General features: G+C 57.6%; 4 protein-coding genes across 4 annotated transcripts; all 4 read right to left on the bottom strand.

Annotated features, from left to right (window-relative positions):
* Nucleotides 1–3,086: 3,086 nt before the first annotated feature.
* LOC141923734 (acrosin-like) lies at nt 3,087–6,185 on the bottom strand. Its single transcript, XM_074825359.1, has 5 exons — nt 5,585–6,185; nt 5,061–5,270; nt 4,458–4,723; nt 4,032–4,177; nt 3,087–3,555 (listed from the first exon to the last, which is right to left on the bottom strand). The coding sequence occupies exons 1-5, from the start codon at nt 5,668–5,670 to the stop codon at nt 3,196–3,198; spliced, it is 1,068 nt and encodes a 355-aa protein (XP_074681460.1). The 5' UTR covers nt 5,671–6,185; the 3' UTR covers nt 3,087–3,195.
* Nucleotides 6,186–9,432: 3,247 nt separating this feature from the next.
* LOC141924033 (acrosin-like) lies at nt 9,433–10,988 on the bottom strand (the record flags this gene model as incomplete). The annotated part of the gene is given in 4 exon segments (XM_074825861.1): nt 9,433–9,813; nt 9,816–9,900; nt 10,377–10,522; nt 10,802–10,988. Coding segments are annotated over 4 exon segments (690 nt in total), but the record flags the coding sequence as incomplete, so codon positions are not given.
* LOC141924034 (acrosin-like) lies at nt 10,987–11,824 on the bottom strand. The gene is made up of 2 exons (XM_074825862.1): nt 11,406–11,824; nt 10,987–11,068 (listed from the first exon to the last, which is right to left on the bottom strand). Exons 1-2 carry the CDS (start codon nt 11,594–11,596, stop codon nt 10,987–10,989), a joined length of 273 nt encoding a protein of 90 aa, XP_074681963.1. The 5' UTR covers nt 11,597–11,824.
* A 5,419-nt stretch (nt 11,825–17,243) lies between these two features.
* On the bottom strand, nt 17,244–20,776 carry LOC141924035 (serine/threonine-protein kinase pim-1-like). Its single transcript, XM_074825863.1, has 7 exons — nt 20,712–20,776; nt 19,715–20,190; nt 19,512–19,618; nt 19,373–19,423; nt 18,580–18,949; nt 17,849–18,025; nt 17,244–17,530 (listed from the first exon to the last, which is right to left on the bottom strand). The coding sequence occupies exons 1-7, from the start codon at nt 20,774–20,776 to the stop codon at nt 17,424–17,426; spliced, it is 1,353 nt and encodes a 450-aa protein (XP_074681964.1). The 3' UTR covers nt 17,244–17,423.
* Nucleotides 20,777–25,696: the final 4,920 nt, after the last annotated feature.

The following is a 25,696-nucleotide window of genomic DNA, read 5'->3' on the forward strand; positions in this document are numbered from 1 at the left end:
ACGCGTGTTTTATTGCTGTGTTGTGTCAAGGTGCTGGCTTAAGGCCTAAGCTAAGGAGCTGACGGGTGTTGTAAGAGGCAAGGACTGGAAATAATAAACAGAATCTCTACAAAAAAGGCAAATCTGTCTTTAAACTACAATTTGTAAAATTGTATGTTGGCTTCAGTCTTATAACCCTTACCTAAAAGGCAATTGGCCGCTTGCTTCTTAATTCTCTAACTATCTAGTACCGCTTACTTTGTAAGCAGTTTTCATTGTGGGGGCAGCAGCTCCTGCTGGGGGACGACAGGTACCCCTGGGACCCCCAGGGACCCCAAATCCCCCCTGCAACCCACCCAAACCCCATTTACCACCCTTAGGTCCCTTCAAAACACCCTTAGCCCCCCCCAACTCGCCCCAAACCTCATTAGTGACCCCCCCGAGCTATTGGCCCCCAGGTTCTCCATTTCCCCCCCCCCAAAACCCCAAATAGCTCCCTGGGACCCTACCAGCCCACCCCCAGCACTCCCCTAATCCCCATTAGGCCCCCCCCGGACACCAATATCTGCCCCAAGATCCCCCCCCCCCCCCCCCCCGCCCCCCCGGACTTCATTAGCCCCCTCCAGACCCTTCTTGCACCCCATTACCATGCCCCCCGGACCCCAATATCTCCCCCATACCCCCCCCCCCCAGGAGCCCTCTAGACCCTGCCCTGGACCCTAATAACCCCCCAACTCCCCCACGACCCCAATAACACCCCTTCTTTGTTTCGCAGCTGCACCTGCAAGACTTGTTTCAAAGCTTTAGCAGTTAAGGTTTAGTCAAACTTCAAAAACCACAGTACACGTGAAATAATTCTACAAAAGGCTCCTCACAGCAGCTCTGAAGTTCTGAGGAGTTTGCCACCGGAGCGATCCAAGCAGGTCACACTAATCGCCCTCCTCACACGGGGCACCATTTGTGGCAATTGAGGCACGGACTCTCCATGAAGTGCAGAAGGAAAGACCCTTTATTATTACAATAGGACATACTTATGCTCTGGTCAAAGCTCTTACTTCATAATTAGCAAATCAGCAATTAGGCAGCTATCAACCTTTTCTCCTAGCAGCATAAGACCACTCTAACACGCGCTGCGCAGACCAATCATCTTCTCGTTCACAGCGCTGTTCACGCGGCGGTAACTTTTCCCAGTTCAGTGTTGCAGCTGTCCGTTGTTTTTCCCTGCCACCTTGGCACAACTCGGCAGTTCCTTATCTTTCTCCCAAGGCCTGTTTCTCATCCAAGCCTTGCTGCTTCTCAGGGGCTGAGCAGAGCTAACAGGCCGACGTCGAGTTGCCTGTCTCCCACAACAGATCACGGTGCACGTATTGTATTTGTACACTTTGACCATACGAATACACGTTTACTGTAACGACCAGCGGTTAGTTTCTTATCACAGGGGAGGGACACCCCAATTTCAGCCCCTCCCGCCCCCCCCCCCCCCTCATCTTTGAACGCAGAGAGGGGGCAGGTGTACGACCTGCGGCTGGACGTGGCCCACTTGGCCCTGCGCCCCATCGGCCTCCGCCAGCCCATCCACACCACGGTCACCGACCACAGTGTTGCATTCCTCACCAGTACTGCCCCCTAAATCCCCCAAATTCACCCCAAACCCCACCCCTCCTACACGTGTGAGCCTGGCGGTGCCCTGCCCAGCCAGTGCCTGTGCCCCTGCCAGTCAAGGTAAACATGAGGGTCCCGAGGGAGTCCCTGCCATTGTTCAGGCCCACAGGTTCACTTTCAGCATCTAAACCCTCACTTGTAGGGCAGAAAGCATCAGTTTAGGGTCCAAAGCCCCACTGATAGTGTCCAAAGCCTCAATTTTCCTTTCCTAAGTCTTAGTTTCGGCTTCCAAAGCCTCATTTTTACAGTCCAAAGGCTCAACTGTAGTTTGCAAAGTCTCCTTTCTAGAGTCCAAAGCGGCATTTTGACTCTCCACTATCTCATTGTCAGGCTCCAAAGCAGCATTTTTAGGATGCGGCCAGCCATTCTGAGGGTCCAAGCTGCCATCTTGAGTGTCCAAAACCCTCCTTTTTATGCTCCAAACCCCTCTCATGGAACCCAAAGCCTCATTTTTTGGGTACAAACCCTCATTTATATGTTCCAAACCCCAGCTTTTAAAGGCCATAGACTGGTTTCAGGGGTCCAGAGCATCATTTGGAAAGCCCAAAGTCTGACTTTGAAGGTCCAAAGCCTCAATTTTAGAAGGCAGACCCTTATTTCTAGGGTCCCAAGTTGTCTTTTATTACCCAGAGCCTTTTTGTAGAGCCCAGACTTTCATTTTTAGTGTCTAAACCCTCACTTCTTGGGCAGAGCGCAGCCATTTAGGGTCCAAAGCTGCACTGACAGCGTCGGAAGCCTCCCTTTTCCTTTCCTAAGTGTTAGCTCTGGCTTCCAAAGCCTCATTTTGGTGGTGCAAAGGCTCAACTGTTGTCTGCAGCATGTCCTGTGAAGGAGTTTGCGTGTGCCCCCGTGGGAGGTGCGTTCTACGAGCGCACGCATCGCTGGGTGCACGCTGTGAGCTTGCAGGTGGGCGCAGGGGTGGGTGCACGCGGGGTGCGTGCGTGCGGGGCGTGTGGGTGTGTGCATTCCGCGTGCGTGTGTGCTGCAGCGTGTGCACGCGCTGCCTGTGCGCGTGTTGCGTGTGCGCGCGCACGCTCGGGGGGTGTGTGTGTGTGAACACTGCGCGTTGCGCTCTGTGTTCCAGACGTGCGTCTCCCGGGAGTGTGTGCGTGCGCACGTGCCCCAGAGCTGTCTGCGTGTGGCATGGATTTTTCCTATCCTCTTTCTGGCCCCGATGTGTCGGTCTTCTCCGTGCCGTGGTGGCTCTGAGCACCCTCCTCTCGGACCAGGCTCGGGTTCAGCCCTTTGGAGTGACTCTTTGCCTTTGTGGCCGACGTGGCTGCCTGCGGCCTCGTTTTGCAGGTGGCAGGCATGGAAGTCCTTGCCTTGCACAGGAGACTGAATTGGACTGCAGCGTGGTTAGCTGTGAAAATTGGAACGTTTATTTGAAGAAGTAAGTCGTCTTGAGCGTTTGTGTGCGCTCAGAGGAGCGTGGGCAGGACGGAGCAGGCCTTTGACACTGAGGCTGCCTTTGGGTGCGCAGGCAGTGAGTGCCCCAGCAGGAGATGGCCGTGGTACACTGCAGCCTGCGCTGGATCCCATTCCTCCTGCTGCTCAAGCCTTCTTCCCCTTTAGGATCTGCAGGAGCTCCTGCAGCCGGCTAAAGAATTGCAGCAGCTTCTGGAGTGGAAAGGGGCAGGAGCTAAACCAGCCCGACTGTGCTGGTGTTGGGCTGGGCCTCTGCAAGGGGGTTGAGGTGGTGATAAAAGGACTCCATGGCCGTGATGTTGGAGCAGCCCTTGCTGTTGAGTAGAGTCCCATCTGTACCAGGATCCAGTCGTAGAAGTGCTGAGTGGAGGTGTAGATTCCGGGCCGTTTGGCTCTGGCACAGCCTCTCCCCCAGCTGGTCACCCCAACAAGCCAGAAGTAGTCAGCAGTCTTGTCTTTGCAGACGAGAGGACCACCGCTGTCACCCTGCAGCAGAGGAATGAGGGTCAAGGTGGTGTCGGGTGGCCGCTGGCAGCAGTAGGGCCGGCTCCTTCTCTCTGCCAGCACCTGCCAGAGCTGTATGCGCTGCACGGAGAGGCTCTGTTCGGGTGCTGGGGCCTCCAGGACCTTGTCTGGGAGAGGGTCGTGGGCCCGTGGGGTAGGACTGGCGCTCATCTCTGCACAGCGATGCTGGCTGTGTGGAAGAGGGTTGTTCCAGGACTGGGAGCTGGAGCTCGCAGCTGCCAGGAGCGCTGGATGGGCTTTCTGGGCAGAGTCGTGGGCCTCTGGGACAAGTGGGGCCCTGGGCAAGGACATGCAGCTGGGGAAGGGGAGCCCCAGCAGCGGTGGGGACCCAGGGGTGGGAGGGCGACTTGGTGGGCAAAGCCCACGCCGGGGTGCGTTTGGGCGGCTGTGCCGGGGCTGCGTGTGCCGCTGGGCGCTGCCTTGTCGCAGGCTCCTACCTGGCAGGTGTCGATGCCGCCCTGCGGATAGCCAGCGCACAGGTTGTAGGGGTGGACGGCCCCTCGGTACCACCGGCTGCTGTTGCAGAGGTTGGGGTCGATGAGGTGGACCTTGGCCTCCTGCAGGACATCCGTTGTTCCTGCGGCTGCAAGGACAGAAAGGAATTAACACGCGGCAGCTCGTTGCCAGGTCTCCTGCCCTGTGTGGGTGAACCCCTTTGCTGGGGCTTGGCTTTGCATCGTGAGAGACATTGTACTGGTGTTGCCCTTCTGTCTCGCCTTGGGCCCTGGGCCAGGCCCATGTCTCCGTGGGCATACGTCCCCACAGCCAGACTGTGGCTCTCGCCTCTGCTGTCAGGAAGCCCAGCCCGCCTCCCCCGTGTGCCGAGCTCACGCTCGGGACGCGAGCGCTCTTTGTGAACTCACATCTCGCCGTCGTGGCCCCCCAGCCACTGATGTAGCAGTTTGTCAGCTCTGACACTCTCAGCGAGGCGTCGGGCACGCAGGCAAGCTGTACATAGTAGCCGCACTGCACAGGCTGGTCCAACTGCAGCAGCGCAATGTCGTTCCTCTTGGTGATGTTGCTGTAGCGTGGGTGAACCAGCAGCCGCTTAATACTGCGTACTTGGGTCTCCGGGCCCGGCTGAGTCAAGTGGTTGGCCCCAACCACCACGCGCCACATGGCGATGTGCCTGGAAGGCAGATGGGGAGAGGGCTCAGAGGGAGCCGAGCCACGTGCTGCAGCAGTCCAGCAGTTCCCTGCCCTTTGCTTCACACGGGGGAGAGGAAAGCAGTGCTACGGAGGGTGCGACTGCCCTAGCACGCCTTGGGCTCAAGGCGTGTCGAGCTGGAGGCTGCTAGGAAGCCGTGGCAAGAGCCCAGCCCTCTCCCAAGCAGTCTCTCAGCCAGGCTCTGCAGTGCCCAGGCACTTGGCGTACCACAAAGAAAGGGGACGGGAGTAGCACGTGGTGCTGCGGATGGGGCACCTGCGAGTGCTGGGGGGATATCCCCGTGCCTGACCCTCCTTACCTGGCCTCGAGGAAGCAGTGGGCTGCTGTGAGGACCCACTGTGGGCTGACGAGGGACCCTCCGCACACATGCCCCGTGCCTGCTTCCCAGGGATCCTGGATGCTGACGATCCAGGGCCAGGCCCCTGGCTGGGCACCTGTGCCACCCACAACGCGTGACGTGCCGTAGTAAGCGCCGTAGTAAGCATCCATGGGCCGGAGCCCGCAGGTCCTGTAACCAGAAACTCATCACCGTCCTGCTCGATGGCTCGCTGCTGTTGCGGCTGAAGGTCAGCCGTCTGCCCTCCCCACGAGGCGCTGAATGGACAGCGAGGCCAGGGGACCCCGTGGGGCGGGCGGGCGTCCGCCCCCATTTCTGCTTTAGCCCCGCAGGCAAGTTGTGCCAGCAGCCCGGGTGCTGCAAGGAACCGAGGCTCGCGCGTGAGGCTGGGGAAGCCGTGGTGTGGCCACGGGGGACAAGCAGGCACCCTCCAGGGAACCCCATCAGGTTGCCCAGGCTCCCTCCCAGAGCCTCGGCCCACTTACCCACAGCTCTCCCACGCGCCGTGCGCAGGCCAGCGCAGGGCCAGCAGGATGAGGAGGAGGAGTAGACGCATCGTTGCCAGTGGCATGTGCCAACTGCAAGAAGCGAGGGCTTGCTGCCACCAGCGCAGCAGCTGACAGAGTGGCCGCAGGGCTCACGTTGCCCACGGTGCCCTTGGCAACGAGGCTGATGTCACAGAGTCACAGTTGGTTCCAGGTGCTGGGCACGGTGGCCTCTCGGCGGGGGGACACCACGTGGGGGTTTCCAAGCGGGAGGGGAGGCAGAAGCTGGGATCGGACACCGCCGACAGACCCCCGCTGAATGCTCTGCTTGGGGGACGGGGGTGTGCAGGCCCCGTGGCAGGCAGCAGCGCCCGGCCCCCCGCACTGCCTGCCAACGGCGAGCAGGAAAAAACCCAGTGTGGCACCCCAGCCTCTTTGGGGAGTTCAGCGCCCCCCTGCTCTCCGCAGCCCTGTGCCACCAGGTCCTTCCCAAAAAACGTGTGCCAGAGAACGTGACTGCTGCGGCACTCCCTAAATTCGCAAGCACGGCGTGTTCGTGGGTGCCTTCAATATGAGCATGGGAGTTCAGTTCCGTTCAGATCTTGCCGCGTGCTCCTACCTGGCAGGTGTCGATGCTGCCCTGCACAGCCAGTGAGTCCTGTGCTGGCAAAGAATGTACCTGTGGCTCTCTAGGGACTAGTGAACAAATGAAATGATTTCCATTTTGTACTGAGGAACTAGGGATAAGCCATAAGCATTTACAGATACGCGTGTTTTATTGCTGTGTTGTGTCAAGGTGCTGGCTTAAGGCCTAAGCTAAGGAGCTGACGGGTGTTGTAAGAGGCAAGGACTGGAAATAATAAACAGAATCTCTACAAAAAAGGCAAATCTGTCTTTAAACTACAATTTGTAAAATTGTATGTTGGCTTCAGTCTTATAACCCTTACCTAAAAGGCAATTGGCCGCTTGCTTCTTAATTCTCTAACTATCTAGTACCGCTTACTTTGTAAGCAGTTTTCATTGTGGGGGCAGCAGCTCCTGCTGGGGGACGACAGGTACCCCTGGGACCCCCAGGGACCCCAAATCCCCCTGCAACCCACCCAAACCCCATTTACCACCCTTAGGTCCCTTCAAAACACCCTTAGCCCCCCCCAACTCGCCCCAAACCTCATTAGTGACCCCCCCGAGCTATTGGCCCCCAGGTTCTCCATTTCCCCCCCCCCAAAACCCCAAATAGCTCCCTGGGACCCTACCAGCCCACCCCCAGCACTCCCCTAATCCCCATTAGGCCCCCCCGGACACCAATATCTGCCCCAAGATCCCCCCCCCCCCCCCCCCGCCCCCCCGGACTTCATTAGCCCCCTCCAGACCCTTCTTGCACCCCATTACCATGCCCCCCGGACCCCAATATCTCCCCCATACCCCCCCCCCCCAGGAGCCCTCTAGACCCTGCCCTGGACCCTAATAACCCCCCAACTCCCCCACGACCCCAATAACACCCCTTCTTTGTTTCGCAGCTGCACCTGCAAGACTTGTTTCAAAGCTTTAGCAGTTAAGGTTTAGTCAAACTTCAAAAACCACAGTACACGTGAAATAATTCTACAAAAGGCTCCTCACAGCAGCTCTGAAGTTCTGAGGAGTTTGCCACCGGAGCGATCCAAGCAGGTCACACTAATCGCCCTCCTCACACGGGGCACCATTTGTGGCAATTGAGGCACGGACTCTCCATGAAGTGCAGAAGGAAAGACCCTTTATTATTACAATAGGACATACTTATGCTCTGGTCAAAGCTCTTACTTCATAATTAGCAAATCAGCAATTAGGCAGCTATCAACCTTTTCTCCTAGCAGCATAAGACCACTCTAACACGCGCTGCGCAGACCAATCATCTTCTCGTTCACGCGCTGTTCACGCGGCGGTAACTTTTCCCAGTTCAGTGTTGCAGCTGTCCGTTGTTTTTCCCTGCCACCTTGGCACAACTCGGCAGTTCCTTATCTTTCTCCCAAGGCCTGTTTCTCATCCAAGCCTTGCTGCTTCTCAGGGGCTGAGCAGAGCTAACAGGCCGACGTCGAGTTGCCTGTCTCCCACAACAGATCACGGTGCACGTATTGTATTTGTACACTTTGACCATACGAATACACGTTTACTGTAACGACCAGCGGTTAGTTTCTTATCACAGGGGAGGGACACCCCAATTTCAGCCCCTCCCGCCCCCCCCCCCCCCTCATCTTTGAACGCAGAGAGGGGGCAGGTGTACGACCTGCGGCTGGACGTGGCCCACTTGGCCCTGCGCCCCATCGGCCTCCGCCAGCCCATCCACACCACGGTCACCGACCACAGTGTTGCATTCCTCACCAGTACTGCCCCCTAAATCCCCCAAATTCACCCCAAACCCCACCCCTCCTACACGTGTGAGCCTGGCGGTGCCCTGCCCAGCCAGTGCCTGTGCCCCTGCCAGTCAAGGTAAACATGAGGGTCCCGAGGGAGTCCCTGCCATTGTTCAGGCCCACAGGTTCACTTTCAGCATCTAAACCCTCACTTGTAGGGCAGAAAGCATCAGTTTAGGGTCCAAAGCCCCACTGATAGTGTCCAAAGCCTCAATTTTCCTTTCCTAAGTCTTAGTTTCGGCTTCCAAAGCCTCATTTTTACAGTCCAAAGGCTCAACTGTAGTTTGCAAAGTCTCCTTTCTAGAGTCCAAAGCGGCATTTTGACTCTCCACTATCTCATTGTCAGGCTCCAAAGCAGCATTTTTAGGATGCGGCCAGCCATTCTGAGGGTCCAAGCTGCCATCTTGAGTGTCCAAAACCCTCCTTTTTATGCTCCAAACCCCTCTCATGGAACCCAAAGCCTCATTTTTTGGGTACAAACCCTCATTTATATGTTCCAAACCCCAGCTTTTAAAGGCCATAGACTGGTTTCAGGGGTCCAGAGCATCATTTGGAAAGCCCAAAGTCTGACTTTGAAGGTCCAAAGCCTCAATTTTAGAAGGCAGACCCTTATTTCTAGGGTCCCAAGTTGTCTTTTATTACCCAGAGCCTTTTTGTAGAGCCCAGACTTTCATTTTTAGTGTCTAAACCCTCACTTCTTGGGCAGAGCGCAGCCATTTAGGGTCCAAAGCTGCACTGACAGCGTCGGAAGCCTCCCTTTTCCTTTCCTAAGTGTTAGCTCTGGCTTCCAAAGCCTCATTTTGGTGGTGCAAAGGCTCAACTGTTGTCTGCAGCATGTCCTGTGAAGGAGTTTGCGTGTGCCCCCGTGGGAGGTGCGTTCTACGAGCGCACGCATCGCTGGGTGCACGCTGTGAGCTTGCAGGTGGGCGCAGGGGTGGGTGCACGCGGGGTGCGTGCGTGCGGGGCGTGTGGGTGTGTGCATTCCGCGTGCGTGTGTGCTGCAGCGTGTGCACGCGCTGCCTGTGCGCGTGTTGCGTGTGCGCGCGCACGCTCGGGGGGTGTGTGTGTGTGAACACTGCGCGTTGCGCTCTGTGTTCCAGACGTGCGTCTCCCGGGAGTGTGTGCGTGCGCACGTGCCCCAGAGCTGTCTGCGTGTGGCATGGATTTTTCCTATCCTCTTTCTGGCCCCGATGTGTCGGTCTTCTCCGTGCCGTGGTGGCTCTGAGCACCCTCCTCTCGGACCAGGCTCGGGTTCAGCCCTTTGGAGTGACTCTTTGCCTTTGTGGCCGACGTGGCTGCCTGCGGCCTCGTTTTGCAGGTGGCAGGCATGGAAGTCCTTGCCTTGCACAGGAGACTGAATTGGACTGCAGTGTGGTTAGCTGTGAAAATTGGAACGTTTATTTGAAGAAGTAAGTCGTCTTGAGCGTTTGTGTGCGCTCAGAGGAGCGTGGGCAGGACGGAGCAGGCCTTTGACACTGAGGCTGCCTTTGGGTGCGCAGGCAGTGAGTGCCCCAGCAGGAGATGGCCGTGGTACACTGCAGCCTGCGCTGGATCCCATTCCTCCTGCTGCTCAAGCCTTCTTCCCCTTTAGGATCTGCAGGAGCTCCTGCAGCCGGCTAAAGAATTGCAGCAGCTTCTGGAGTGGAAAGGGGCAGGAGCTAAACCAGCCCGACTGTGCTGGTGTTGGGCTGGGCCTCTGCAAGGGGGTTGAGGTGGTGATAAAAGGACTCCATGGCCGTGATGTTGGAGCAGCCCTTGCTGTTGAGTAGAGTCCCATCTGTACCAGGATCCAGTCGTAGAAGTGCTGAGTGGAGGTGTAGATTCCGGGCCGTTTGGCTCTGCACAGCCTCTCCCCCAGCTGGTCACCCCAACAAGCCAGAAGTAGTCAGCAGTCTTGTCTTTGCAGACGAGAGGACCACCGCTGTCACCCTGCAGCAGAGGAATGAGGGTCAAGGTGGTGTCGGGTGGCCGCTGGCAGCAGTAGGGCCGGCTCCTTCTCTCTGCCAGCACCTGCCAGAGCTGTATGCGCTGCACGGAGAGGCTCTGTTCGGGTGCTGGGGCCTCCAGGACCTTGTCTGGGAGAGGGTCGTGGGCCCGTGGGGTAGGACTGGCGCTCATCTCTGCACAGCGATGCTGGCTGTGTGGAAGAGGGTTGTTCCAGGACTGGGAGCTGGAGCTCGCAGCTGCCAGGAGCGCTGGATGGGCTTTCTGGGCAGAGTCGTGGGCCTCTGGGACAAGTGGGGCCCTGGGCAAGGACATGCAGCTGGGGAAGGGGAGCCCCAGCAGCGGTGGGGACCCAGGGGTGGGAGGGCGACTTGGTGGGCAAAGCCCACGCCGGGGTGCGTTTGGGCGGCTGTGCCGGGGCTGCGTGTGCCGCTGGGCGCTGCCTTGTCGCAGGCTCCTACCTGGCAGGTGTCGATGCCGCCCTGCGGATAGCCAGCGCACAGGTTGTAGGGGTGGACGGCCCCTCGGTACCACCGGCTGCTGTTGCAGAGGTTGGGGTCGATGAGGTGGACCTTGGCCTCCTGCAGGACATCCGTTGTTCCTGCGGCTGCAAGGACAGAAAGGAATTAACACGCGGCAGCTCGTTGCCAGGTCTCCTGCCCTGTGTGGGTGAACCCCTTTGCTGGGGCTTGGCTTTGCATCGTGAGAGACATTGTACTGGTGTTGCCCTTCTGTCTCGCCTTGGGCCCTGGGCCAGGCCCATGTCTCCGTGGGCATACGTCCCACAGCCAGACTGTGGCTCTCGCCTCTGCTGTCAGGAAGCCCAGCCCGCCTCCCCCGTGTGCCGAGCTCACGCTCGGGACGCGAGCGCTCTTTGTGAACTCACATCTCGCCGTCGTGGCCCCCCAGCCACTGATGTAGCAGTTTGTCAGCTCTGACACTCTCAGCGAGGCGTCGGGCACGCAGGCAAGCTGTACATAGTAGCCGCACTGCACAGGCTGGTCCAACTGCAGCAGCGCAATGTCGTTCCTCTTGGTGATGTTGCTGTAGCGTGGGTGAACCAGCAGCCGCTTAATACTGCGTACTTGGGTACTCCGGGCCCGGCTGAGTCAAGTGGTTGGCCCCAACCACCACGCGCCACATGGCGATGTGCCTGGAAGGCAGATGGGGAGAGGGCTCAGAGGGAGCCGAGCCACGTGCTGCAGCAGTCCAGCAGTTCCCTGCCCTTTGCTTCACACGGGGGAGAGGAAAGCAGTGCTACGGAGGGTGCGACTGCCCTAGCACGCCTTGGGCTCAAGGCGTGTCGAGCTGGAGGCTGCTAGGAAGCCGTGGCAAGAGCCCAGCCCTCTCCCAAGCAGTCTCTCAGCCAGGCTCTGCAGTGCCCAGGCACTTGGCGTACCACAAAGAAAGGGGACGGGAGTAGCACGTGGTGCTGCGGATGGGGCACCTGCGAGTGCTGGGGGGATATCCCCGTGCCTGACCCTCCTTACCTGGCCTCGAGGAAGCAGTGGGCTGCTGTGAGGACCCACTGTGGGCTGACGAGGGACCCTCCGCACACATGCCCCGTGCCTGCTTCCCAGGGATCCTGGATGCTGACGATCCAGGGCCAGGCCCCTGGCTGGGCACCTGTGCCACCCACAACGCGTGACGTGCCGTAGTAAGCGCCGTAGTAAGCATCCATGGGCCGGAGCCCGCAGGTCCTGTAACCAGAAACTCATCACCGTCCTGCTCGATGGCTCGCTGCTGTTGCGGCTGAAGGTCAGCCGTCTGCCCTCCCCACGAGGCGCTGAATGGACAGCGAGGCCAGGGGACCCCGTGGGGCGGGCGGGCGTCCGCCCCCGTTTCTGCTTTAGCCCCGCAGGCAAGTTGTGCCAGCAGCCCGGGTGCTGCAAGGAACCGAGGCTCGCGCGTGAGGCTGGGGAAGCCGTGGTGTGGCCACGGGGGACAAGCAGGCACCCTCCAGGGAACCCCATCAGGTTGCCCAGGCTCCCTCCCAGAGCCTCGGCCCACTTACCCACAGCTCTCCCACGCGCCGTGCGCAGGCCAGCGCAGGGCCAGCAGGATGAGGAGGAGGAGTAGACGCATCGTTGCCAGTGGCATGTGCCAACTGCAAGAAGCGAGGGCTTGCTGCCACCAGCGCAGCAGCTGACAGAGTGGCCGCAGGGCTCACGTTGCCCACGGTGCCCTTGGCAACGAGGCTGATGTCACAGAGTCACAGTCGGTTCCAGGTGCTGGGCACGGTGGCCTCTCGGCGGGGGGACACCACGTGGGGGTTTCCAAGCGGGAGGGGAGGCAGAAGCTGGGATCGGACACCGCCGACAGACCCCCGCTGAATGCTCTGCTTGGGGGACGGGGTGTGCAGGCCCCGTGGCAGGCAGCAGCGCCCGGCCCCCCGCACTGCCTGCCAACGGCGAGCAGGAAAAAACCCAGTGTGGCACCCCAGCCTCTTTGGGGAGTTCAGCGCCCCCCTGCTCTCCGCAGCCCTGTGCCACCAGGTCCTTCCCAAAAAACGTGTGCCAGAGAACGTGACTGCTGCGGCACTCCCTAAATTCGCAAGCACGGCGTGTTCGTGGGTGCCTTCAATATGAGCATGGGAGTTCAGTTCCGTTCAGATCTTGCCGCGTGCTCCTACCTGGCAGGTGTCGATGCTGCCCTGCACAGCCAGTGAGTCCTGTGCTGGCAAAGAATGTACCTGTGGCTCTCTAGGGACTAGTGAACAAATGAAATGATTTCCATTTTGGACTGAGGAACTAGGGATAAGCCATAAGCATTTACAGATACGCGTGTTTTATTGCTGTGTTGTGTCAAGGTGCTGGCTTAAGGCCTAAGCTAAGGAGCTGACGGGTGTTGTAAGAGGCAAGGACTGGAAATAATAAACAGAATCTCTACAAAAAGGCAAATCTGTCTTTAAACTACAATTTGTAAAATTGTATGTTGGCTTCAGTCTTATAACCCTTACCTAAAAGGCAATTGGCCGCTTGCTTCTTAATTCTCTAACTATCTAGTACCGCTTACTTTGTAAGCAGTTTTCATTGTGGGGGCAGCAGCTCCTGCTGGGGGACGACAGGTACCCCTGGGACCCCCAGGGACCCCAAATCCCCCCTGCAACCCACCGAAACCCCATTTACCACCCTTAGGTCCCTTCAAAACACCCTTAGCCCCCCCCAACTCGCCCCAAACCTCATTAGTGACCCCCCCGAGCTATTGGCCCCCAGGTTCTCCATTTCCCCCCCCCCAAAACCCCAAATAGCTCCCTGGGACCCTACCAGCCCACCCCCAGCACTCCCCTAATCCCCATTAGGCCCCCCCCGGACACCAATATCTGCCCCAAGATCCCCCCCCCCCCCCCCCCCCGCCCCCCCGGACTTCATTAGCCCCCTCCAGACCCTTCTTGCACCCCATTACCATGCCCCCCGGACCCCAATATCTCCCCCATACCCCCCCCCCCCCAGGAGCCCTCTAGACCCTGCCCTGGACCCTAATAACCCGCCAACTCCCCCACGACCCCAATAACACCCCTTCTTTGTTTCGCAGCTGCACCTGCAAGACTTGTTTCAAAGCTTTAGCAGTTAAGGTTTAGTCAAACTTCAAAAACCACAGTACACGTGAAATAATTCTACAAAAGGCTCCTCACAGCAGCTCTGAAGTTCTGAGGAGTTTGCCACCGGAGTGATCCAAGCAGGTCACACTAATCGCCCTCCTCACACGGGGCACCATTTGTGGCAATTGAGGCACGGACTCTCCATGAAGTGCAGAAGGAAAGACCCTTTATTATTACAATAGGACATACTTATGCTCTGGTCAAAGCTCTTACTTCATAATTAGCAAATCAGCAATTAGGCAGCTATCAACCTTTTCTCCTAGCAGCATAAGACCACTCTAACACGCGCTGCGCAGACCAATCATCTTCTCGTTCACGCGCTGTTCACGCGGCGGTAACTTTTCCCAGTTCAGTGTTGCAGCTGTCCGTTGTTTTTCCCTGCCACCTTGGCACAACTCGGCAGTTCCTTATCTTTCTCCCAAGGCCTGTTTCTCATCCAAGCCTTGCTGCTTCTCAGGGGCTGTGCAAGGCTGACAGGCCAATGTCTCCCACAATTAGGGACACAAAAATATTACCTGGAGAAAGGGGACCAAAAGCTTGGAAAAGGAGGAAAGAAACACACCGGTTACCCTTTTAAAATATACTTTTCCTTAGCTGAAGCTGCTACATTTGACTTAACTTTACACACTGGAAAAGTTTTGCGGTTGTTGGGGTTTTTTGGTTGGGTTTTTTGTTGGTTTTGGTTTGTTTGGGGTTTTTTTACTGTGAATAAAGTGCTTTTATCCTCATAAAAACCCCCACCAACTCTCAGGCCGAGTGATGCAGTTTCGATGTGTCACGGAGGCGGGCTTAGCGCAGATCCCACTCTCAGGAAGGTCGTTGTAAAGCCCAAAACATGAGACTCTAGTCTGGAGCGGGGCTACAGGTGCCTGAAACCAGCACCTGTCTGCCCCTGCCATCACAGCACGGGGTTTTTTTTTTGGAGGTTGTCTGGGAAGGGACAGGTTTCACCCCAGGTTCATGCTGAGGGGGGTGCAGGGCTTTAGTCTCGACTCGTGGAGGACTAAATCCCCTGCCTGGGGGATGTGGGGACATCAGGGGTTTAAAGATGGGAGCTCCTCTGCGGCTGGTCCCAGCCTAAGGAATGGTAGGGCCGGGAAAGGCAGGCAAGCCCAGGGTCCACCGCTAAAGATCTCCAGCAAGTTGGGGCACCGTGCCTCAGTTTCCCCACCTGCCCTGTGGAGGTGGTGCTATTGCCACACAGGCCGTCGGCAAAAAGTATTTGGAGACCGACTTCCAGCAGGATTCATTACTGGGGGGCCAGAGCCGTGGGACACCTGGTCTCCTGATCATCCACCCCATCCTAAGGCAGGTGTTTAAAATAGCTCCTGCGACTCACTGTGCTGACAAGGGCCAAAGGGTTTCAGACACCGCCTCGGGGGCAGCTGAATGTTCTTGTGACAGGACGTGGGGTGAGATGCTACCTCCGAGTCTCCAGCTCTTTGGGTCCCTGCGGCGAGCCCGGCCCCCGTGCCCCAGGTGGTTTTTCTCCTTGGTGCTCATCTGTGTTTTTCCAGCCGTGGCAGAGGTTTGGCTGTTGTTCATCTCTCAGTCCCAGACAGGGACGTGCAAAATACAACCATCGCTGTTGCTGTGGCTGCAGGCTCTCCTGGCCAGTCCTTTCTGCATCACCAAGCACCTTTGCTGGGGATGGATGGGTACAGGAAGCCACGGGTGTGATGAGTGCTGGCCCTTTGCATGTTCTCAGGCATCCATGGGGCTCTGGTGCTCCCAGAACAGGAGGTCCAACAGTCTGAAATCTCATCCTGCTCCTGCTTCCTCCTTTTTTTCTGCTTTCCAAAATGTGGGTCCTTCCCACATTTGGAGGCTGGCTCCAAATCGCTTCCTGCTGGAAAACTCCTGCGTCTTCATCCTCTCCTATCATAGCTGGCAGCCCCAAAGGGCCGCGAACATCTCCCTGTCGAGGAGAAATGAGGGCTGAAAAGGCCTTTTCCTTTCCCCCAGCCCCTGTGCCACAATGCGATGATGTGGAGGGGAGCAACGGGCATCGGCTGCCCATCTTCAGGTCTCCCATCACACCTACCGTGGTCCTGTCCCCGTGGCAGAGGTCTGGGACATGAATCTGGTGGCTCTCAGCCCCATGAAGGCATTACTGCACAGGAAGGTGGGTGCACAGGGATCAAACACGCACCAATCCTTTTCCAACACCCAAACCTTGGATACACCCCGTCACCCTGACAGGACAAAATGGTACCCAGGATCTTGCCGGGGGGCACGATGGCACCGTTCCCCTCCTGCAGCACAAGCCTGGCAGGGACAAAATCATCAGCAACAGGCAGAAACAAAGTGACTATCAGCACCCCAGCCCCGTGCCCGACATGCTTAGCGAGTTTTCTAAGGAACACCGCAGCGGTTAGCGAGTGTTTACGGGAAGGGTGGGCCGAGCTCAGCCCACAGCCGCGGCAGCTGCCAGAGCGTTTCAGTGGTGCCGAGGGGGGACGGCGGCCACCCGAGGGGCTCAGGCTCCTCGCGGTAGCAGGCAGCGTGGCGGGGAGGTTTGCTTTTGTGTACGAGCAGCTTCCCGGATGGTCCGGGGAAAAAGCGAGACAGAGAGGAGGTTTAATACAAACCACATCTCAAAACAGGCCTAAACTTTGAAGGCGTGTGGAGCTGCGCTTCCTGCTTGTAGCAGCCCTGAGGAGATGAAAGATGCAGCTGAGTTTAAAAAAAAAAAAAAAAAAGCAAACCAAACAAACTGAGTCAATGCTTTCTGCTGAAGGCGGAGGCACAGCAGTGACACAGCACACCAGGTCACCCCACGAGGCTGGGACGTGGCTCCAGGACCCCCCATTCCCTCGCATAGCAGCCCCACGGCTCGGACAGCGGTGCTGGCAAGCCTGAGGTGAGCCAGGGAGAGGGACCGCTGCCTGGGCACGGGGCTTTTAAGCAAGAAAGCCCGGGGCAAGCCAAGGAAAGGACGGTCCTGTTGTCTGAGATGTGGGGGACTTGCAAAGTAACCTGCAGAAGGGGAAACGTGCCCCTTCCTTGGGGCAGACACAGCCCTGCGTGCACAGCGCAGCAGGTGCGCCATGAGGTCAAGCAGGAACGGGGCTTCAAAATGCAGCATGTTAATTAAAAAAAAAATCCCAAGCAAAAACAAAAACCAAGAACAACACTCCCGAAGCCGAAGCACCGCAGAGCTGGGGAGCGTGGTTTGGCAGGCTGGCGGGTAAAAGCTCGAGCGAAGCATTACCGCTGCTGACTGATAGCGACCGACTTCTCGTAATCCCAAGATCAACTTCCTCTCGCTCCGCATTCGCTGCAGCCGAGCTGGAGGTGGGCACAGCCCGCCGGCGGCTTTCTTCACCCACCGGCACGCAACACCCGCTCCGCGCCAACCGAGCCGGAGCAACAGGATCTGCCTGACTAAAATTTAATTTGGCTGACGACATCCAGCGTTTCTCCACAGCCCTTTGATCTCTCCCAGACCTGGCAGGAGCAGTCGGCACTGGAAACACCCCGCAGAGGGATGGATACGGCCTTCCCTGTGGTGCAGTCGGCTGGCTGGTCCTGGCTGACGTGGCTCAGCGAGCCTTTGGGTGAGACCTTCGGAGTTAGTCTCGGCCGGAGACAAATGGGCGGGCTCCACAATAGCCCCGCAGTAGCCCCGCCACGGTGCGGCCACAGCTACCCGGCACGCTCGCAGCATCCTTCATCCCGCCCCGCAATAAAGGGATGTCTCCATCACGTCAAGTGGTTTGTTTTTATTTAAAACCCGCGCAAATTATGAATAAATAAATAAGTTATCCTACTGTCTAGAGCTCTTTCTTTAAAAAACAAATTCATGAAAATAAATTAAAGACAAAAACTGGAAAAAGGAGATGCCTGGAGCTGTTGTTTGCCGGGGTCCCGGGCTAAACTGTGCAGGTGGGGTCTCTGCCATCTCCTAGGGCAGGTGAATGCCTTGCAGCCAAGAGCGGTTGAAAAGGTCCTCCAGAGATGGTCTGTCTGAAGGCCGCAAGGACAAACACCACCGGATGAGATGTCGGCACTCTGGGGAGAGAAACCAGACCCCGCCGGTCAGAGAAGGCTCCTGTCCACCTTCCGCCACCGTCCGCAGTGCCCAGGCCATGCTGGGTGTGCTCGGAGCTACCCCCAAACCTCCCAAACCAGGAGCTGTTTTGGAGGCGAGCAGGATGGCAGGACACGTGCCACCTCCTCCAGCTAACCGTGGGAGATCAACCTCCTCATGTGCCGCCTCCTCCAGCTAACCACGGAGATCAGCCTCCTCCACAGCCGTAAGAGCAGGGATGCTCGTGCAGCCGGTGCCATCTCCCAAACCCGTTGCCCGCCACGAAGCCGGGTACCCACCGAGGGAGATCGGCTGGTAGAAGAAGAGCTGGCCCCTGACGATGTCCTCATCCTGCTCGAAGGGGACTTCCTCGCAGACCATGACGTAGAGCAGGACGCCCAGGGACCAGATGGTTGCTGAACGGCCGTGGTAGCAGTGGTAGCAGACCCACTCCGGCGGGCTGTACGCTGATGTTCCTACGGGAGAGAGGCGAAGCTCATCAGGCGGATGCTGCTCGCTCCCAGATCCTCACCCGAGCGTCCTCGGGGACAGGGGGGCTGCACCGCTGGTGGGGGGGACGACACACGGTGTGACCTGCCACCCCCTCGCCAACACGAGTTTCTTGTTTACAAAGTTTGGGTTGTAAAAAAAAAGCCGCCGGTGCCGGAAGAGGGCAGCCAAAAAAAAATTTCAAAAAAGCAAACAAGGGGAGCGAAGGAGCCCAAGCCCTTCCACACCTGCAAACCAAACCGGCCAGCACACGGGTTTTGCAACCCGCCCCCACCCCCCCGCCTCTGCTACCCCCACGGGTGTTTGTTTTTGTCAGGCTGGCTCCCCCGCCCAGCCCCGGGCAGGGTGGGTGGCAGTGGCTGGCAGCCAGCTCCCCTTTCCCAACATCCGCCCCGCGCCACAAAGCGACTTGGCAGCCGGCTGAAGAATTAATTCCCCCCCGACCTCCAAAGGGGGGAACCGCTGCCTGGTCAAGCTGGGCCGTGCAATGCCGGGAGCATCCCCCTGGCCATGGGCTCACCGTCAAATTCGGTGTAGACCGTGTCCTTGAGAAAGGTGCCGGAGCCAAAGTCGATGAGCTTGAGCTCACCGCTGGCGAAGTCGACGATGATGTTCTCGACCTTGATGTCGCCGTGCAGGACACCGCAGGCGTTGCAGTGCCGCACGGCCTCCAGCACCTGACGGAACAGCCCCCGCGCCACCTCCTCCGACAAGGATCCCCTCTCGCTGATGAAATCCAAGAGATCCTGCGTGAGCTCCGGATGCTCCAGCACCAGCACGAAGCCGTCCGGCAGCTCGAACCAGTCGAGGAGGCGGATGACGCCGTGGAAGCCGGAGGAGCCCACCGTGTTCAGCAACACAATCTCCATCAGCGCTCTAGTGCCGCTGGGCTGCGGGAGGACCACGATGCCGTTGGAGGGACGGGGCAGGGGTCCGGTAGACCCTACCCGGGATGCTCCGCTGCCCCCCTGCCTGACCCCACAGGTGCCTGGGCATCCCCCCTGCCAAGGGGATGCTCCGCTGCCCCCCCGCCCGGCCCCCCCGGTGCTAGGGAACCGCTGCCAAGGGGATGCTCTCGTGACCCCCCTACTCGGCCCCACCGGTCCTGTGGACCCCCCCCCACCAAGGGGGTGCTCTGCTGCCCCCTGCCTGGCCCCCCCAGTACTGGGCAGCCCCTCACCCGGGATGCTCCGTGTCCCCCACTGACTCCACGCCTGCTCCCCCCGCGCTGGCCCGGTTTCCGCCCTCTCGGGACTCACCTTATCCCCCACCCCGCGACACCCCGGTTTCTCCCGGGAGCCCCGGTCACTCACCAGCTCACCCCATGCTGCGACTGAGTCCCGGGCCACGTGTTTGATGGCCACCTGCAAGCCAAGGGGAGCGGTGGGCTGAGCACGCTGCCCACCCCGCCTCCTCCTCCCCCTCCGCCCTGCCGCCGTCCCCGCCACTTACCGGGGTGCTGTCGGACAGCCGGATGCCCGCGTAGACTGAGCCGTAGCTGCCGCTCCCCAGTAGCCAGCCCACCTGGTACTGCAACTCCGAAGGCCCCTTCTCCTTCCCTGCGGGCCAGACCGGGCCGTCACTGCGCCGCCCTGGCCGCCCAACCGCCCCCCGACCGAACCGGGCCGAGCCAATCCGGACCAGCCCGCTCTGACCTGGCTCGGTGCTGGCGCTCGGGCTGCCGAGCGGCTGCGGGCGGGCGGGGGAGCCCGGGGAGAAGGAGGCGGCGGAGACGGAGGCGCTGGCCGGGTGGGGCGGGGCGGGAGCAGCCTCGGCGCGGCGGTCCCTCGCCGGCCTCGGGGGGAGCGGCGGCCGGGGCCGGGCCGGGCACAGCCGGGGGGCGGCGCTGCCACGCCAGGCCCAGCCGCGCCGGGCCGCCCAGCGGCGCCACCGCCAATAGGGCGAGAGCCGCGGGGCAGGGACGAGGCGGCGGGGCCCGGCGCGGCGGCAACGAGAAGGTGCCGGAGGCGCGGCACTCGGGGCGCACCATCCCGGCGGCTTGGGCGGATCGGGGGCGAGAGACGCCGGCAGAAACGAACCGCTGCTGCTGCCGCCGCTCGCCCGCTCGCCCGACTGCCCGTCCGCGTCCCCGTTGCCCAGGGAGCCCCGCCGCTTTCCGCGGTTGCCGAGGCTTCCCGGGACGCCAACCGCGCGCGGGGGGGAGGGGGGGGGCGCGGGCAGGCTCGGCCCGGCCCGGCCCGGCCCGGCCCTGCCGCCAGCCCGGGATCGGGCCAACGGGCATGCTGCCCGCTCGCTCCGACCGGCGGCTCTCCCTGCCGGGCCGGCAGAACCGCTCGGCCGGCTGGGAGCCACGCAGCTCCTCTTCCTCCCGCGTCCGCGCCAAAATCCCAACGTCTCATTAGCTGCTGCTTCACTTCAGTGTGTTTTTCCGGCGACGTCCCAACTTCCCGCTGGAGCCCGTCCCGCCCTCCCGTCCCGCGCTGCCCTTACTTCACCACCGGCAAACCGCTGCCTGAACTTTTCCCTGCTCTAGGAAAAGTGGCAGCTCCAGCTGGGGACTCTTGATTAACGATCCTTTTAAAATTTTTTTCTCCCCCTTTTTTTTTCCCTCAGAAGTCACTGTCTGAGATGCTTCCCCGAGTTCCAGAGACAAGATAAAGAATTCCTGGACGGAGGGCTCCGGTGACTCACTCCATTAGCAGGTGGAGCAAAGAGCTCCAGCCACCGGGAGCTGAATTATTCCAGACGAAGCCCATCTGGGCTCCTGCGCCCGAGCAAGACCAAGGAGTTCCCAGCATCCCACACATACTTGTGGGATGAATTGCTTGAAATGGAATGGGCTTTACTGGAAATGCTGGTGAGCGCCCGGCTCCTTTAGTATTTCTTTAAAAAAAACAAGCAAACAACAAACCCACAGCCAAAACGCAAACCCTGAAGTCTGCTGCCTGAGCCACACAGATCGTCCCCTTTCCCAAGGGGGATACGGCTTGAAGAACACCAGCAGCATTTCCTCAGAACAAGAGATCCCCCACAGAAAGGCGAGGTGCCCCTTGGCACGTGCTGCACAAGCATTCTCAAACCGTGCACGGCCTCTGTTGGCTCTCCTGCTGCAAGGATTCGGGTGCCAACACCGCACTACAGCACTATTAACGACTGTACATCAAACTTCGCTCCTATATAACTCTGAACACATTTACAGCTCTGTTGTTTTGCATTGTTTGTGCATTCCTGAAGGCACAGGGAAGCAAAGAAACCCAGAAAATCCACGCGACGTGGAGGCACGGGAGGTGAGGGATCGCCTGCTTGGCTCCCAAGTGTCTTCTGACCTGTTTTCTTTTTGAAAGGTAAAAAGGAAGTATATACTCAGGCGAGTCTTGGAAAGCAGCAGTGTAGGAAAATTCAAGTATTTCCTCCAGCACAGCCCAGATCTCAACTGAAGGCACTCGAGCACAGTTACAGCAGAATAGACAGCCCTTTGGCCACAGTACCTGCCCTGCCCCCCAAGTTCTTCCCCCATTGAAGCTTTTCTTGCAATAATGTCCCCAATCCTCTCACCCTCCCAAATTCAGGTGGTCCGGAAGATGTTTGGGAGCCACCAAAACCAGAACCAAAACAACAACAACAAAAAAATTACTGGTAAGACCAGCAAATGAGACAGGGTCATTCAGATGGAGCCCAGGACAGCTGGGTTGGATGGTGGCCACCAGCACATGGAGGACCAGGTCTCCAGCCCAGCTTTGGGACAAGATGTGCATGCTCCCATGTGATGATCCCTGCTCAGTGCTTCGGTTGTGAGAAAGCCTCGTCTTCTTTGCTTCTTATGGCCAGGAGATGCCTGGAGCCGTTGTTTGCCAGGGTCCCGGGCCAAACTGTGCAGGTGGGGTCTCTGCCATCTCCTAGGGCAGGTGAATGCCTTGCAGCCAAGAGCGGTTGAAAAGGTCCTCCAGAGATGGTCTGTCTGAAGGGCGCAAGGACAAAAAAATTACTTCCTTCTGGCCTCAAAGACTTACTTTAGTCTCCTATTTAAAACAACAGAATAAGTTCAACCTGTTTATTCATAAAACATGAAATATCAGACACTGGATGAGGACAAGGTATACAGGACTTGAAGATAAAACAGGACGAGCAGCTGCAGGTCAGGACACCAAGACTGCAGCTGTTGGATACCCAGCAGTTTGTCTGCATGGATGCTGATCTCACACTCACCTTGTTCCCCAGACATTGCTGAGAATGGCAGCTCCTGTCTTCAGGCAGATGGGAATGTTGTGTTCTCTGTTAAAGGAATAACATTTAGCTGCTTCCAGAGCTGACATGAGTCATTGTTTGCTTTCTGTTAGAGTAACACCTAAGAGTCCTCAGCAGTGACTCTGAAAGTGAGTTAGTTCCCTTGTGTTTCTGTCCAGTTGTCTGCATGCTGTCCAGATTTATAAAAGGCAGTATCTGTCTCAAAGTACTTGAAGCCTTACTAGGCAGGACAGCAAAGTTCTGGAAGTACAGATGAGGAGTGAAATGAGTAGCCAATACCACCTAACACCTAGGAGCAGAGTTTCTGAGTCCTAAAGAAATGTCCTACCTGTCAAAACATGGTCTGCCTTTTAAGACACAGAATCTGTTTGAATAGTTGAAGCTATTCAGAATAATGATACAAAGGAATCAAAGGCAATAAAATGTTGTGCCTTAGGATAATTATGATGGTGTTAATGATACCTTAATGACCTATTTGATTTTTAGACCACATATTTCTTGAAAATTATTAAATCTTATGTTAAGACCTAGAAGTAGAATGTGATTCTTTAAGATTGTCCTGGTTTAGCCAGGATAGGGTTAAGTTTCCCCAGCAGTGGGGGGAAGCTCTAGCCGGGTTATTCATATATCATGCTGACGTCACATCCTGGCGCGAGCGCGGGAAGAATCGGTGAGCGCGTGGGTTGGCGCAGCCGGTTCTCTCACTGCTGTATCGGTATATACTTTGCTCGGTTCATTGTTATCACTGTTATTCTTATTGCTGCTGTTTGTTGTGTTGCTGTTGCTCTGTTGTATTAAACCCTTCCTTATCTCAGTCTCGGGGCTTTGTATTTCACTCCCTTTGTGGGGGAGGGGCAGCGGACGCATGGTCTCAGACCCCGGCAGGGGCTAAACCATCACAACTTTGGCGCTCCAACGTGGGGCTGGAGAAGACTGAGATAAGGAGAAAAGGAGAAGGTGTGTTAGAGCCATCTGTTAGGTGTAATTTTTCTGGTTTTATTTGCATTTGTTTGATAAGAAATGTTTGCAATTTGCTTGCGTGGTGGGGCTGGATTAATCCTTGTATCCATTGTGCATTCCCAGTGCTGATGTTTGTTCTCGGTGGAAAATGTATCAAGGGTCTTGTTTTGCTGTATTGGCTGCAAACTGCTTATAATATGCTTGTATCACTGCTTGGGGGGGTGAACCGGCATCTGTTTGCTGCCTGGGCTTTTGTTAAGGGTCTCACCCCCTCTATGGGTGAGCCAGGGGAAGAGATTCTCTCGGTTTTTGAGAGTTTCAGCTATCCCTGGAGCACCCAGGCCAGTGTGCTTGCGGCTCTGTGCTTTCTAAATGTCTGCCAGATCTTGTTTTGGGCCATGCGGTACTTCTCCAACAATAGCACCACCCGGAAACCTGCCCTGAGGGCAGATAGTTGTAAATGGCAAGGTGTGTGGGAAAAGATGGGCAAGTGCCTGAGTCAGTGGTCACCCCCAATGCTTTGGGATTTCACTCCCGAACAAATGGAGAGTCCTGATAAACTGGTGGAGCATTTGGAAAAGGTGTGCTGCCAATCTGACAAACCCCGGGAAACACAAATCCTTACGATGTGCTGGGGGCTTGCCCATGCTTACCGTGTCATTTTTAACACTGTTCACTGCCCTCAAGGGGGAGAAGGGGCTGCAGAATCTGAAAGTGAACCTACTGGTGCAGCAGCTGGGCCAGGGGGACAGGCAGTGCCAGTACCGGTCGCCTCCACCAGCACAGCAGCTGGGCCAGAGGGACAAGCAGTACCAATACCAGTCACCCCAATACGGAAAACCAAATATACCAGAAAATCCCCTTGCAATGTACAGGGTGATGATGAACCAGGCCCATCACGAGAGCAGGAGGAAGAGCCGGAGGTAATCATCCGATCTCTATCCCTCAGTGAATTGCGAGATATGCGGAAGGATTTTAGCCACAGTCCAGGCGAGCAAATTAGCACCTGGCTGCTCCAGTGCTGGGATAGTGGAGCTGCTGGTTTGCAATTGGAGGGGAGAGAGGCCAAGCAGCTGGGACCTTTAGCCAAGCAGGCTGGTATTGACAAGGCAATAGGGAAACAGGCTCAAACCCTCAGCCTTGAGGCAACTCCTGCTCGCTGTGAGGGAGAGGTACCCCTACAAGGATGATGCTCTATGTCGGTTAGGCAAGTGGACCGACATGGAGAAAGGCATCCAAAACCTCAGGGAAATGGCTGTGTTTGACATGATCTATGGTGATCTGAATGATGAGCAGTCACCAATGGATCCAGCTCAGGCCCCTTGCACACAGCTGATGTGGCAGAAGTTCCTGCAAAGTGGAGCAGAGGGACATTCCAAAGCATTAGCAGTAGCATCCTGGTGGCGAGACACCCAGACTCAGACAGTGGACGAAGTGATTATCCAGCTCCGGCAATATGAGGGAAGTCTCCCTTCCTCCCAACATGCTTTGGTTTCAGCTGTAGAGGAACTGTCTCAGAGGCTCCAGAAAGTGGAACAGGACATGTCCTATGTTCCACCTGCACGGGCCAATGTCTCAGCTATTAGAAGCAGGCGCTTCCCCACCCAAGAGAAGGGCAGTGGAAGACACACACCACGGGGCACCCTGTGGTTCTTCCTCCGCGACCATGGGGAAAACATGAGAAGGTGGCATGGACAGCCCACTTCCGCCCTAGCTGCACGAGTACAGCAACTGAAAGGGAAGACCACCATGAAAGGGGAGTCTTCCAAGAGAGATGCAGCTCCAGTGTCCAGTCGGAAATCCCCCAGACAGAATAGAATGGCCAACAGTATGCTTGACCCTCTTGAGGGGACCAGGAAGTCATTCTTGCAGGAGTCACTCTTAGATCAAGTGAGTGATGGTGAGCAGGATTAGAGGGGCCCTGCCTCCAGCCAGGTGGAGGAAAGGGATAATCGGTTTTACTGGAAGGTGTGGATCCGATGGCCTGGCACATCAGAACCACAAGAATATAAGGCCTTGGTAGACACTGGCGCACAGTGCACCCTGATGCCATCAAGCCACAGTGGGGTCGAATCCATCTGCATCTCCGGAGTGACAGGGGGGTCCCAACAGCTGACCCTATTAGAAGCTGAAGTAAGCTTAACTGGTAAGGACTGGCATAAGCACCCCGTTGTGACTGGCCCAGATGCCCCGTGCATCCTAGGGATAGACTACCTCAGGAGAGGGTACTTTAAAGACCCAAAAGGGTACCGGTGGGCCTTTGGTATAGCTGCCTTGGAGGAGACTGAGCAATTGTCCACCTTACCCGGCCTCTCAGAGGACCCCTCGGTGCTGGGGTTGCTTAAGGTTGAAGAGCAGCGAGTGCCAATTGCCACCAAGACGGTGCACCGGCGGCAGTACCGCACTAACCGAGATTCCCTGGTCCCCATCCATCAGCTGATCCGTCGACTAGAAAGCCAGAGGGTGATCAG

The sequence above is a fragment of the Strix aluco genome, chromosome 5, assembly GCF_031877795.1.
Source record: "Strix aluco isolate bStrAlu1 chromosome 5, bStrAlu1.hap1, whole genome shotgun sequence".
Classification (NCBI taxonomy): domain Eukaryota; kingdom Metazoa; phylum Chordata; class Aves; order Strigiformes; family Strigidae; genus Strix; species Strix aluco.

Bases quoted from the DNA above. Each gene is read 5' to 3' on its own strand.
- LOC141923734 (XM_074825359.1), bottom strand. From the start codon at position 5,670: ATGCCACTGGCAACGATGCGTCTACTCCTCCTCCTCATCCTGCTGGCC. The intron at 4,724-5,060 runs GTAAGGAGGGTC...TCTGCCTTCCAG, and splicing joins CACTGCTTCCTCGAGGCCAG to GCACATCGCCATGTGGCGCG. The intron at 3,556-4,031 runs GTAGGAGCCTGC...CCTCTGCTGCAG, and splicing joins GCGGCATCGACACCTGCCAG to GGTGACAGCGGTGGTCCTCT.
- LOC141924034 (XM_074825862.1), bottom strand. From the start codon at position 11,596: ATGGATGCTTACTACGGCGCTTACTACGGCACGTCACGCGTTGTGGGT. The intron at 11,069-11,405 runs GTAAGGAGGGTC...TCTGCCTTCCAG, and splicing joins CACTGCTTCCTCGAGGCCAG to GCACATCGCCATGTGGCGCG.
- LOC141924035 (XM_074825863.1), bottom strand. From the start codon at position 20,776: ATGGGCTTCGTCTGGAATAATTCAGCTCCCGGTGGCTGGAGCTCTTTG. The intron at 19,619-19,714 runs GTCAGAGCGGGC...TCTGGCCCGCAG, and splicing joins GAGCGCCAGCACCGAGCCAG to GGAAGGAGAAGGGGCCTTCG. The intron at 17,531-17,848 runs GTGGGTACCCGG...TTCTCTCCCCAG, and splicing joins CTACCAGCCGATCTCCCTCG to AGTGCCGACATCTCATCCGG.